This window comes from Phasianus colchicus, chromosome 2, assembly GCF_987193195.1.
Source record: "Phasianus colchicus chromosome 2, bPhaCol1.hap1.1, whole genome shotgun sequence".
NCBI lineage: Eukaryota > Metazoa > Chordata > Aves > Galliformes > Phasianidae > Phasianus > Phasianus colchicus.
The window spans coordinates 39,052,801-39,065,379 of NC_143437.1; the positions used below are offsets into that span (position 1 = coordinate 39,052,801).

The 12,579-nt window shown below is 34.2% G+C and overlaps 1 protein-coding gene across 8 annotated transcripts in view; it reads left to right on the forward strand.

Moving 5' to 3' along the window:
• The window catches only part of SIPA1L2 (signal induced proliferation associated 1 like 2), a 162,797-nt gene that overhangs the window by 138,962 nt on the left and 11,256 nt on the right, over positions 1 to 12,579 (forward strand). For 5 of the 8 annotated variants that reach the window (XM_090135423.1, XM_090135420.1, XM_090135426.1 and 2 more), the window contains 3 exons: positions 2,988 to 3,119; positions 9,639 to 9,692; positions 10,650 to 10,773. In XM_090135423.1, coding sequence (XP_089991549.1) covers positions 2,988 to 3,119; positions 9,639 to 9,692; positions 10,650 to 10,773 — 310 coding nt within the window. The remainder of the gene's footprint in view (positions 1 to 2,987; positions 3,120 to 9,638; positions 9,693 to 10,649; positions 10,774 to 12,579) is intronic. The other 3 variants (XM_090135425.1, XM_031591828.2, XM_090135427.1) reach the window with 2 other exon arrangements.

The window sequence follows — 12,579 nt, forward strand, 5'->3', positions numbered from 1 at the left end:
TAATTACTGATTGCAGGAAAAAAGAACTGGAAGAAGCACTGGGATTTATGTCCACATATGACTTTCTATGTTCCTTCACTTGCAGCATCTTTTGAGTATAATCTGCTTATTAAATAACGTGTTAGTTTATGAACACAGTAAGTGCATAGCAGATATTCTTCCACTGCCTACAATCTCTACATAAAAGTAGCAGTTTCGACTGAAGCAAGATACTTATCTTGGAAGTAAAAAGGGTTAAGCCAGGTGAATCTTTTTTCTTTCTCTTCCAGTTACTCTTTGAATACAGGAGGGGTGGGACTGACGTCAATTTCAGGAAATCTCTATTGGAAACTGAGTTTACCATATAATTCTGGTGAAAATAAGAACTCCTGAAAATGCTTTTACTTTAATGTAACAATAATAAAAATAAAGAAAATTTGTAATTACAGGAAGTAAGTGGCATAAATGAAAGGACCAGAAGCCAGGAGATCAATGATTTTGTGCCAAATTGGAGTAGAGTAAATAAAGTAATCTTTAAAACTGAAAGATAATGTGCATTATTTCCTCAAGGAAATAAAGGAATAAGTCTGCATTGGTTCAAAACCAAACTTGCGGGCAATGAAGATAATGACCTTTGAGATTCTGTATACCTTCCAGGAAATGCAGAGGTGTGCATGTAACTTGTCACCTTTGCATAAGTCAAAAATGAAAACAGCAAGCAGCCTGCATGCTGCTGATGTTGCATTCATACAAAGCAAACGTGGCAACAGGTAGGTAAGAGAAACGGAGAGGCAGTGCAAATGCACTGCTATAGAAATAATTCCTCCTAGCCAGAGTGTTCCTAAAGTATGAATAGTATTCTCTGAAATTCAGATGCACAAAAAGGCCTATGTCTTTAGAGCTGCTTATTATTCTGCAGTGGCACACTGATGCCTGTTCAGTTATCCTGCTTATAATATCAGCCATCAACATGAGTGCTTGAGTTTTCAGAGCTATCAATATTCAAATCTCCTACTCCACGAGGCTTTCAGCAGTTAAACTGCTCTGTCAGGGACCAAACAGAATCTACCCTAAGGTGAACTGAGGTTCTCACAAAGACAACTTGTAATGAAGGTTGACTGCTGGTGAATATATCACTCCTACACTTCAATTTGGAAAGCCAGCAGAATGTACTGAGTACAGGCATCTTTCTGACAGGTTTCACAACCAGCCTCTGTAGGCTTGATTGTATAAAAGCAAGGGCTGCCCCTTAGGGCCTGCCTGCTGGTCTAGAACCAAAAGCTGGCTTGCCAACCTTCAAATAAGGTTTTCTTTCTGTTTTCCCCAACAGCAATATATAAAATACTTCTATCAGCATAAATATGGTTCTTACAATTCCCAAATCATATACAAAAGTTTAGAGTATTCTCTACTGTTGAGCTTACAAAGCATTTTCACCCCAAGATAATCTTAGATAAGATCTTGTGTGTGCTTATAAGAAATTGAAAATATTAGTGCAGATGTATGAGTAGTTTCATTTCATATATCATCCACTTTGGCATACCAAAAATGGTTATTAAGGAATACATTTCTACAGAGAATTGTCAAATCTCTTCCATTTGTAGTGGAACTTTCATGTAAGTTGTAGAACAAGATAAAGTCCACAGTAAATAGGATTTTTACCTCACAGGCATTGATTTTGATTCATGGGACTTCCAGTTCTTGATAGAGAATTGCAAAACTCTTTTCCCCTCATGTTCCAGATATAACAACAAAAAAAGCACCAGTTTTTTAAAGCTCTAATTTTACATGCTCCGATCATTGCTCTGTGCAGTGGAATGTTCTGTAAAGGGTTCTGCATTGGGATTTTTAGGTCAAATATTTAATTCAAACAGACTTCAGTATTCTTTGTTATGGTTCTGGACAATGACAACGTGCCACTTTCTTACACTAGAATAATCTTCCACCTGTGTGTGTGCATTTTTTCCTTCAGTGATTTTTATGTATGGTGTTGTGCTAGAAAAAACAACGCTTGTAAATATTGTAGTCTAAAGCACTAGAATAGTTAGATGGATGAGTCCTCTACTTCTGAAGTATTCAGTGAAAAAATAGGTATTTTGACACATCATAAAAGCAAAAATCATTTTTCTTTTGACTGTACTATTTAATAAAAGTGATTGCATCAGTATCTTTAGATGAAATCTAGTTTAAAATTTGTGTTTAATGCAGTTTTAAAACATCTTTGTGTCTATTCCACAATATTCATTCACAGTGAAGATTGCTATAGAAAGATAAGGAAAATATTAAACTATTTAAGATAGTTAAGAAAATTAACATCTCCTCTACTATGTTGTATGCTCACAGTATCCTTCTAAAAGACTGCATAACTGCATGAACTAACATTATAGATTAATTGAAATGCATACATTAATCTCCAGTGTACGGCATGTTACACCTTAATCTGGAGCTCAGGAATTGACATTCAAATCTTGCATTCTCAGATACACAAATATTAAGTTAATAGGGTAAAATTTTCAGTGTGAAAGTGAGTCTTGGATACAGGCTAGAATTTACAAATGCAATAGAAGTAGGTGATATTTTTGAAATTGAAATGTTTACATTTCAGAATAAAATCCTGTGTGTAAATATTTCATATGTTGATTCACAGCTTTATTTAAAACATACCTTTGTTCATCTAGCAACTTTTCTGCTCAGTGCCCAAGTTTAATATAGTATGCTTTAAGAATCAATGCTGCCTACTCACAGAATTTACAGGAAAGTGCAAAGAGCACATGATGTATGGAGGGGCACAAAAACTCTAGAAGCCCTTCCCAGCTCCTTTTTCTCGAGTTAACAGTTGTGTCCATCCTTGTTGAGTATTGAACTAGAAACAACAGAAAAAAGAAAAATGAAGAAAGCAGTCATTAATTATATATATATATATATATATTTACAGTTCATTATAACAGGTTCAAAATTAATTGTACTTCATTGTTATAGGAAGACTAATTATTGTGTTTATTGTTTAGATGAATTCTGGTTCTCAGATGGGTCCTTATCTGATAAAGCCAAATTCAATGATCCTGGCCTGATGCCCCTGCCAGACACTGCCACAGGGCTAGACTGGTCCCACCTGGTAGATGCTGCACGAGCGTTTGAAGGTAACAGGAAAAGTTGAATAAAGATCACTGTTCACTACACAAATTTTTTTTTGGGAAAAAGAATATATATTTATATGTACATACACATATAGACACATTTTGAATTAACAAAAATCCAGTGTTTGCCTCTGAAGCCCCTTTGTTCTTTTAATGGCTTTCTCAGTGCTGAAGATTGTCACTGAAAATTTGGAGTATTTTCTAAAATATTCTCAGTATCTGCCTTAGATAACATTCATCTGTTAGGGACCACAGTACTCTCTGTAATCTATTGGAAAAAGCAGGTGCTTTGAAGGAGGGATTCAAAGCACTTAAGTTAGATGCTTAAAAAGTGATTGGGAGTAACAATTTTTCTGGATTTATAATGTTGTCTTCAAAAACTTTGTGTACATAGTCAAAGTGATGTTACATCCCTCTTGGTTTTTATAATAAGCCCTTGAAAGCAGCAAAAATGTATGCCATACTTTCCAGTAGTAGAACTTGAAGTGCGGGATATAAACTAAGTTTGCATTATTAAATTATAAGACTGGGTTAACAAAGAAAAACTTCATTCACCTCTCTGGCAGCCAAGCATACTCGTAATGTATAAACACAGAAAGGTGGATGTATGTTTGAGTGTAACCATCTATCCATTTGTACATTTGTGTTTCTTGGTTTCCAATAAGTGTTTTGGTTGGGTCACAAGACTGTCCTAAAACATGCTACATTTTTTATCTGATATTATTCTCACTAGTGAATGTATGAGTCAGAGGTATCAGAGTAAGGATAACATGTAAGTCTCAGATTCATCAGCTGAATGGGTTAAGTTAGTGATAAGGTCTTGTTTTGTTTGGTTGGTTTTTGTTGTGTTTTTTTTTCAGCTAAAAGCAACCATGGTAATAAGATTTCAGGTACTGATTCCTTCCCTGAGTATGAAATGATTAAATTTCAAAAGCTCTTCAGGAGTACTTACTTTACTAATTTAGTTGGCGTAATTAAAATTTCAGAAAACAAACAGTAGTTAAAAAAAAAAATCAGATCAACAATGACGATTAGCATCCAAAAGAATTGTATTGTTTATTTTTTCTACACTCAGTCAGGAAACATCCTAGTATTTATTATTGGTAAATAACTGAAACAACAGTAAATTATATATTTGATAACTTGGTACTTGAAGAATATTTTTAAATGCTAATACTAATACAACATTTGAGTTCAGCTATTTAAAAGCTCATTCTATATAGGTTATGCTCCTATATTTTTTTATTTCTTTGAAAACTGGAATCAATTTTCTTTACTTTTACTGCTTAATATTTTGGTGAAAATAATTTCATTTTGCTAAGTGTTATGTAAGTGTAATTGCCATTTCCATTTAAGAGATAAATGTAGAACAAACACAGCTATGCACAGTGCCCTGTTCTAGGAAGGGCAAATATTGCTGGATTTTAATTGCAAATATCTTAGTATCTGACTAGATTAAGATGAAGAATTGATTGGCTGAATTGCAAGATGGAAACTTTTTAAATCTGATTTTTTAGAAGAATTTGAGGCTGAAAATAATATATATTTATAAATACATATACTTTGGTGAATGAATGTAATTCTTCATGTTTACAACTCTGCAGTAGATATATCCACATCCATGCAAGATGATTTGGAGTATATTTTGACTTTACTCATAATACTGCAACTTAAAAATTTTGACTAGGAGTAGAACTTTTACACTCTTGTTCATCTTCCTCTATTCTATGTCCTGCAATTGGAAAACCATTTTTAAAAAGAATCACTGATAGGGATATCATAAAAAAAAAAAAAAAAAATTCAGTGGAGGGAGGGAGTTGGATATGAATTGACAGATGTTTTTTTCTTATGTGTTTTAATGTTGATAATTGGTGAGTTGCTTCATCTAAGTGTTTAAAAATAACTTGGCACTACTGTTCTGCATTCTATCAGTGTGAAAAAGAGTGGATAATTCTAAAAAATCATAAACTGGTGAATATAAAACTCTTTTGATCTTTTCATTCAATGGGATGGAAATAAGATCACATTTTAAATAGGACAGATCAAAAGAGATCAATGAAAAAGGTTCAACGATGGGAAATTGATTTTAGAGTTGATTACTAGTTTGACTTTATCAACCTGATATTTAAAAGATATGTTCCTTTCTAGAACCTAGATGCAAGTCTTCATTTGAGGGTTTTTTTCTTTGTACAAGGTCTTTTAGTATTCTTTGATTAGAATGACCAAACTGACTGCACGGTCGTGGTTTTTCCTCTGTGATTTTTCTAGACTGTATGCTAAGAACTTGCATTCTTCTCTGTTAAAAATCCATACATCCTGTGAGCCCCACGATCCTTTATCTGTCTGTATGTAAATGCAGTTGTATTCTGATTAATGCAGCAGTTTCTAAACTATAGTCTAATGAGGGTGGAGTAAATGGTTGAGAAAAAGAGTATGAGGAAGTCATAACTAGTTAAATTAAAATTATCATGATAGGGCTTTTTTTTTAGTTTATGAGAGTTTCATTTCTAATACTTTCGCTTGGCAAGAACTTTAGTGAGAAGCTGAATATTTACTTCAGACTTTGCTGGAAAATCCAGTTTTACGTGGACAGGTCTCCACAGAGCAATGAAGAGCTGTGCAGGGTTTACCTCCACAAGCTCCAGAAGCTGCATCTGTAATAGGTTTTGTTGGAGCTGTTTGTGTTGAGGTCTAGTATCTGGGAACTTGAGTTCAATGCAACATTATTTTAAGTATTTGCACTACTTTCCACTGCAGGGCATAGATTTGACTCTGATATTTATCCGGAGATGATTTTTAGCATTCATGCAGTCACTTGTAAGGGGTATAATTCAATTTCTTGCATATGTAGATTCACTACTTCCAGTTCCTGTGTATTATTTTGGTAGAAGGTATAGAGAGACAGCTCTATAGCTAAGATACAGCTACAGGTAATACAGCTGACATGTTGGAAGTTCACTGTGGCTGTATCTTTGTAGCTATACTGTTGTATCTACACCTGAAACAAACCATAAAAAAGTAGACAGAACTGCATGTGACTGTGCAGCAAAAGAGAGAAAAATGAGGTTAAAGAAGAAAAGAGAAGTAAAGCAATTTTTTGAGGAGATTTAAAAAATAAAGTTGAAAGATGAATAAGAAGAAGGAGAACAAAGAAATCTAAAATAAATAAATAAAAATGAGAGAATGTGTTTTTTGTTTTGTTTTGTTTTTTAAAATCTTTCTGTATTATCCTTTTGACAGATCTCCAAGTAAGGAAAGAAGGACAGGTTTTCAATATGTGTTATGTGGTTGATATTTCATTTTCTATTCTTTAGAGAACTTGTGGAATAAAAGAAACTTGTGGAATTAAAAATCTTTCAAGATGTCCATAACTGCTACCGTTATATAGAAAAGGGTTATAGAAAAGGGTTGGCCCAAACATAAACATTATTAGTATGAATAGATCTTTCTTCTATTTTTGTTTGTTTAAACTTATTGTATTCTGCTTTAGAAAGGTTAGTATTTTATAAATAATATTATGGGAACTACCAACCTGGAAGTCATTCCTGGGATGTCTTTAATTTAGTTCATTTAAATAGGTGGTTTCAGCTTCTGATTATCTGCCAGGTTATTTTTGTGATCATCTACTAGCTATGCCAATCAGAATGTAGTCTTTCTTAATGCCAACTTATCTTTGCAGAAACATCTGTGCTACTATAATTAATATAATTTTAATATTTCCATTTAAAATCTTTTTGGTTTAGTGCAAATAATGCTACACACAACATAATGAGAATGAAGTGAAGCATTCAACAAGAGAAAATTATTCAAATATAATTAGTAAATTAAACTATTGGGTTGATAAAAACTGAAAATATTCAGCTACGATTTGGTCATTTCTGATGCGTGCATGTGTAGCTCTGTTTTGCTTCCATGCAAATCTCATTGTATGTTTGTAGGTAGCCTTTTCTTTGTAATGAAAGTTCTGTTTCATGCTCCATGCTTATTTTAGCCTTTTCTGCTCTCCGATAAGTAAAAGTTGTTTTGAGATTTTTAAACTTTTGTACACTGATAACACTGTAGAATCGTAGAGTAGTTTGAACTGGAAGGTACCTTAAAGATGTAGTTCCAACCTTCTACCAGCTCAGCTGCCCATGGCCCCATCCAACCTGGCCTTTAGTGCCTCCAGGGATGGGGCATTCTCAGCTTCTTTCTGCAGCCTGTGCCAGTGCCTCATCACCCTCAGAGTGAAAAATTTCTTCCTAATGTCTGACCTAAATCTTCCCTCTTTTAGTTTAAATTCATTTCCCCTTATGCTATTACTATACTGCCTGATAAACAGTCTTACCCATATTTCCTGTGGGCCCTGGATAGGTACTGAAAGGCTGCTACGAAGTCTCCCTGGAGCCTTCTCCTCTTCAGACTGAACAACCCCAACTCTATCAGCTTGTCATTGCATTATTTTCTCAAATTGTTTATGCACCTGGGTCCTTGTATAGTTTGGTAAGAATGTCCCAGCTAAAACCTAAAGTTCTGAGATTTTAGCATTTAGGGATGTCCTCATAATTTTGAGGAAGCAGTACCTGCAGTATAATAGTCAGAAATATGCTCGATTGTTCTGTTGAAAAGCCAAGCATCAACAAAGGTGGCATTGATTTCATTTTTGTGAATACAGTCAAGTCAGTTCTGTTGGGAATAAATAGAAACAAAATCAGTAGGAAAATTTTGGTCTTTGAAACACAAGTTCAATTTTAACCACAGTTCAGATTTAAAAGCCATCTTGATTTAAATAGTAAGTTGGTGGAACTATTGCTAAGCATGAATGCTTTTAGACAGATCAATGAGACTTGATATGGAGTTATTGAAAATAAAAATGCATTCTTAAAAGTACTTGAAAAGTATTCAAAAGCAATATATTTTAGTACTCAAGGATCTTGTTGATGTAGTAGCTTATTGTGTCAGTAACTTGTTCAGAGAATGATTTTGATGCCAACCAGGGTTTTAAAAATTACCTATTTTGAAGAGCAACACAGGAGTTTTTGTAGTATGCTATATAACTGGAGACTTCTGGTTCTTAATGGCCATGCAGTGACTTTATTCCTCATCAAAGGAATGGGAGATGTTTTCATATTTTATGAATATAGAAATGTTTCAAAAATATTTTAAAGTTATGCTACGTAAATGGAAAAGGGTTAATAATTTATTTCCTATTCTAAGTGTTATTATTTTTAATGACATGCATTTGAAATTCTTTATGGAATATATTATGGAAGAAAAGAAGTCAATCCACAAATTATACTAAATTGCAAGCACCCATTTTTGTGTTGTTTTTTTTTCTGGTTTTTTGTTTGTTTGCTTGTTTGTTTGTTTTGTTGTGAGTTGAAGTATTATGAAGATATTTTAAAATATTGGGTTTAAAACTTTCATCATGTGATTTCATTAACAGCTGCATGCATCTACTTTTACAGCTGCTTTTACACATCAAGAGAAAGCTACTTTAAAACACTGTTGGAGAGAACAAACTGACAAAACATGTTCTCAGCTGACAAAACATGATGAATGAGTGGCCATTCTCTTTAATTAAACTTACTTGGCAGTGGAAGAAAAACACAGGTTTTTATCTTACAGACAGTATGGCCTCTGAGATGCAATGTCATGCATCACGTATTAGTGACTATTGAAAAAATAGCAATAGCAGAGCATAACATCTGTTGCTGACTTTGGTTTCTTCTGTCAAGAGGCAATGAAAATGTTAACAGAAGATGTAAAGAGTGAAATTGATAATTAGATATGTACTTCAAACTTCTAACCCAATCCATTGTCAGTCTGATTGTTTATACAGTTTTGTTTCTGGCCTACATATTGCTTTTGAGTTGGGAAACTACTTTTGGTTTATCTGTACTTATTAAATCTACCCACTTAATATGTTTCAAATTGATTTAGTGTTTGAAATTATATTCTTACCTTATTTTCAACACATATGAAAACATCATGTTCAAATTTGATGAGGTCCATCATAATTTAGAAATGAGGTTAAAATCAGATTAAATGAGCTGTGGTCTTTAAAATTGGATAAAAATATGACATCTAATTTCTCTTTTCATATAATAGAATGAATTGTTAATATTTGCTATTCTGAAAAAAAAAAAGTTCATTTAGAAATGCCTTTAAAACGGCTTTTGAATGATTTCCTATTTTTATTTGGGACGTGTTGTAAAACAAGTTTTTCTGCCTGTTTAAAGCGTTCTGACCTGTTTTTGCTGTTTGGTGCTTAGAGTTTGGAGGATTGTCTTTTTTGTGTGTTGTGCCAAATTGCCATGCTGTATATCACAACATTGGGTATTGCTATTAGAGACACTGGGCATGACATCGCATGCTTTACTGTAATGTTGGTGTACAAAAATGGTTTTGTAAGGCTGGCAGTGAGAGCCAGCATGAGTTGCACTGGGAGTATCCCATTATGTGAACTTTACATAAGGGCCACAGCTACTTTAGTGGAGATGGATTGTCTTGTTTATAGGAACATTCTAAATCTTATTCCAGGTTTTGACTCAGATGAAGAACTTGGGCCGTTCTGTCATCATACGCCGTTTCTAGGTGATGATCTGGGATTGATGACTTTTATATTTTGTAAACTTTCTTTAATATTTCCTGTGTTTGCACGTTTGCATGATAATGCAAGCTTTGGGTCTGTGGGGTGGTAGAGCAAGGGGAAAAAAGGCGAGGCAGGCATGTTGTCACCAGAATTTAAACAAACCTAAGGACTTGGATTTTGTTTAACAGAAATAAGTTAAATGAATCTCCACAGAATATGGATTGTAATTTAATAGGAGACAAATCCTAATGAATGCATAATTTACTCCCATTCTGTGCAATTAGGATCTGCATGGCATAGTTCTATTACGTGATATCTGATGTATTTTGGCAACCACACTGTATATCCATAGGTAAAACCTGTGCTTGTTTAGATTACACTCTAGTGCAATCCAACATAGGTAATAGTGTGCCTTGGTAATATGTATAACAAAAACCTCAACTGATAAAACTAGTATGAATTTGTTGGTTTTTTTTCAGTCTGCAGATTACCAGAAGGTTCTGCAAATGCTTGAGACGATAGTAAACTGCAAAAAAGTACAAAATGGGCAGTAGAGATTTATGAGGAATCCAAGGGCTCTAAGTCCATGGAAAATACAAACTTTTTCATTGAATTCATATTGACACTGGTTGTGGCCCTGAGTTCTCAAGCGGTTTTCTGTGGATTTCATCAAGACCAATTTACTTTACAGCCTTAACTAGTTCAAACAGATCTGAGGTGCAAAAAATTTGCTTTGAGGTTGCCTTTGGATGCAGATGTGGGGAAGCCAACTAATTAGAATGTATTTTACATCTGCTGACTGTCTTTGAAGCTATGATGTAGAAACCTACATCCTTTTGTTGAACTGAGCAAGAACAATGGCTGTAGTAGAGCCTTTTATTTTATATATATATATATATACATATATATATATATATATATCCAGCTTTAAACATAACCTTACATTACTTTTTTTACAGATCAGAGAGTAGCATCTTTTTGTACCTTGGATGATATGCAGCACGCTCAGGGTTTGGAAGGAACACAAGAATTACCTTTGGATGAGAGTCCCACAGATGGAAAAGATTTTCTTGACGCTGCTGGGTATGTCAAAACAGCGCATTTCTTTAAAACAAAACAAAAAAGTTGCTTTTTTTCTCCTAGTACGGCTTGTTACATATCCTTTTCCTTAACTTAAATGCTATAAAGAGGAAGGGCACATGGAAGGAATGGAAAGAAAAAACTGGACAAAATGAATAATTTGTGAGCCAAAAAGTGAAGAAGGAAAATAAGAGTCAGCATGTCATGTAGTGGGTGTCAGCCCTGCCTGTGGCAGTTGGTTTGGGACTAGTGGACAGCTAAGATCCTTTCCAACCCAAACCATTCTATGATCGCATGATTAAATGTGAAAAAAAGAAACCAGAGGAGTATAGGAAGCAGAGCTCCTGTGCTCTGAAAATATGCAAGTTTCAAAATTAAATGTACTGCTTTATTATTAAATTTATTATTAAATTTTTAAAAAAGAGAGAGAAAAGGGTAGGAGATATATTTGGATATTTGCTTCGAGGTCAGTGTTCTGGAATGAATGCTGTAATTCTGATGTCACCTACCTTTTGGCTATGGGCAGTTTAGCATTTTGTTGAAACTATTCAGAAATTAACACATTATAAGATCTGAGGAAGAAAATAAGACATTGGATGGAATTATCTTGGTCCAGCTACTGGTTTGTGAAAGTTAAGAATGTTTTCTTACTGCTCTTCAGCTGACAGATTTTAACCATAGGGGACTGACACAATCTTTAGCTTCAGAAGTCCTCTCAGTGGCACTGCCTTGCATAATAGTTGCCATAAAGAATTAAAATCCTAACAGTTCCTTACAGTCCTAATTTAGATCATGAATTCACCGAACAAGGACTCCTTTTCTGAGTCTCAATCTACCAAAGCAATCTGTGTTTACTGCACATAGTTTTGCTTGTGTGAACATTGCCTTTGTCTTCACAATAGTATTTTTGCCATGTATATGACTGTTAAAAAAAAAACAAACAAAAAAACTTCCCCTCAGAACTATCAGTGAAAATGACTCTTAGGGTTTTACTTCAAAACATGTGATGTCTAATTGTCTACATGAATGTTTCATTATTTCACAGCAGAACTGTTGCCTTGACAGATCACACCTTCACTTTACTTTTGATAAGTGTTGTTTCTTGGAATCAGCCTCAGAGCATTTTCAGCTAGGAAATTTGTAGCATAGCCAGGCAAAACTCTCTCATTAGAATAGTACAGGTATATGCAGAGTTTAACCAATTAACCTGAACTGATCTATTGCACATCAAAGCCATATTTTTCACTGTGTTCCTCCTTTGCAATAGTAGTTTGTGTTACATTCATTTCTGTTTTCATTTCATTTATGGGCAGAGAAATAAATCAGGAGATCCTATAACTGGGGGCTGTGTGAAACTTCCTTGCCAAAACTGCCTAAATTCTTCACCGCCAGTGATCTGAGTATACTCCTGTCTTCTCTGTTGTTGGGAGCAGATTCTGTCCGTTAGCTCCATTAGAAGGGAAGCACATCTTTGATTAGTATCACTCTTCAGAATGGAGAACAGGAAGTGGAGGGATAAGAAAGGGCTTAGTCTTCTTGCTCGTTGTAACATCCCATTTAATTTTGAACACATTTTAAACAAATTAACGTACATGATTAAATACATTTATTTCCATTACTTTTGAGTCTACATCCTTCACCAGCTAGTGATCAGTAAGGACTGCAAAAAGATTTTAAAATGTTCATCTTTAAACATTGGAAAATGACTGATTTTTGCACTTGATTGAAGCAACTGATTCAGCTTTGTATAAAAAAAAAAAAAATTGCTCTCTCTTCAGATTTTCTTTTCTAGATAATAATTCACGTTAT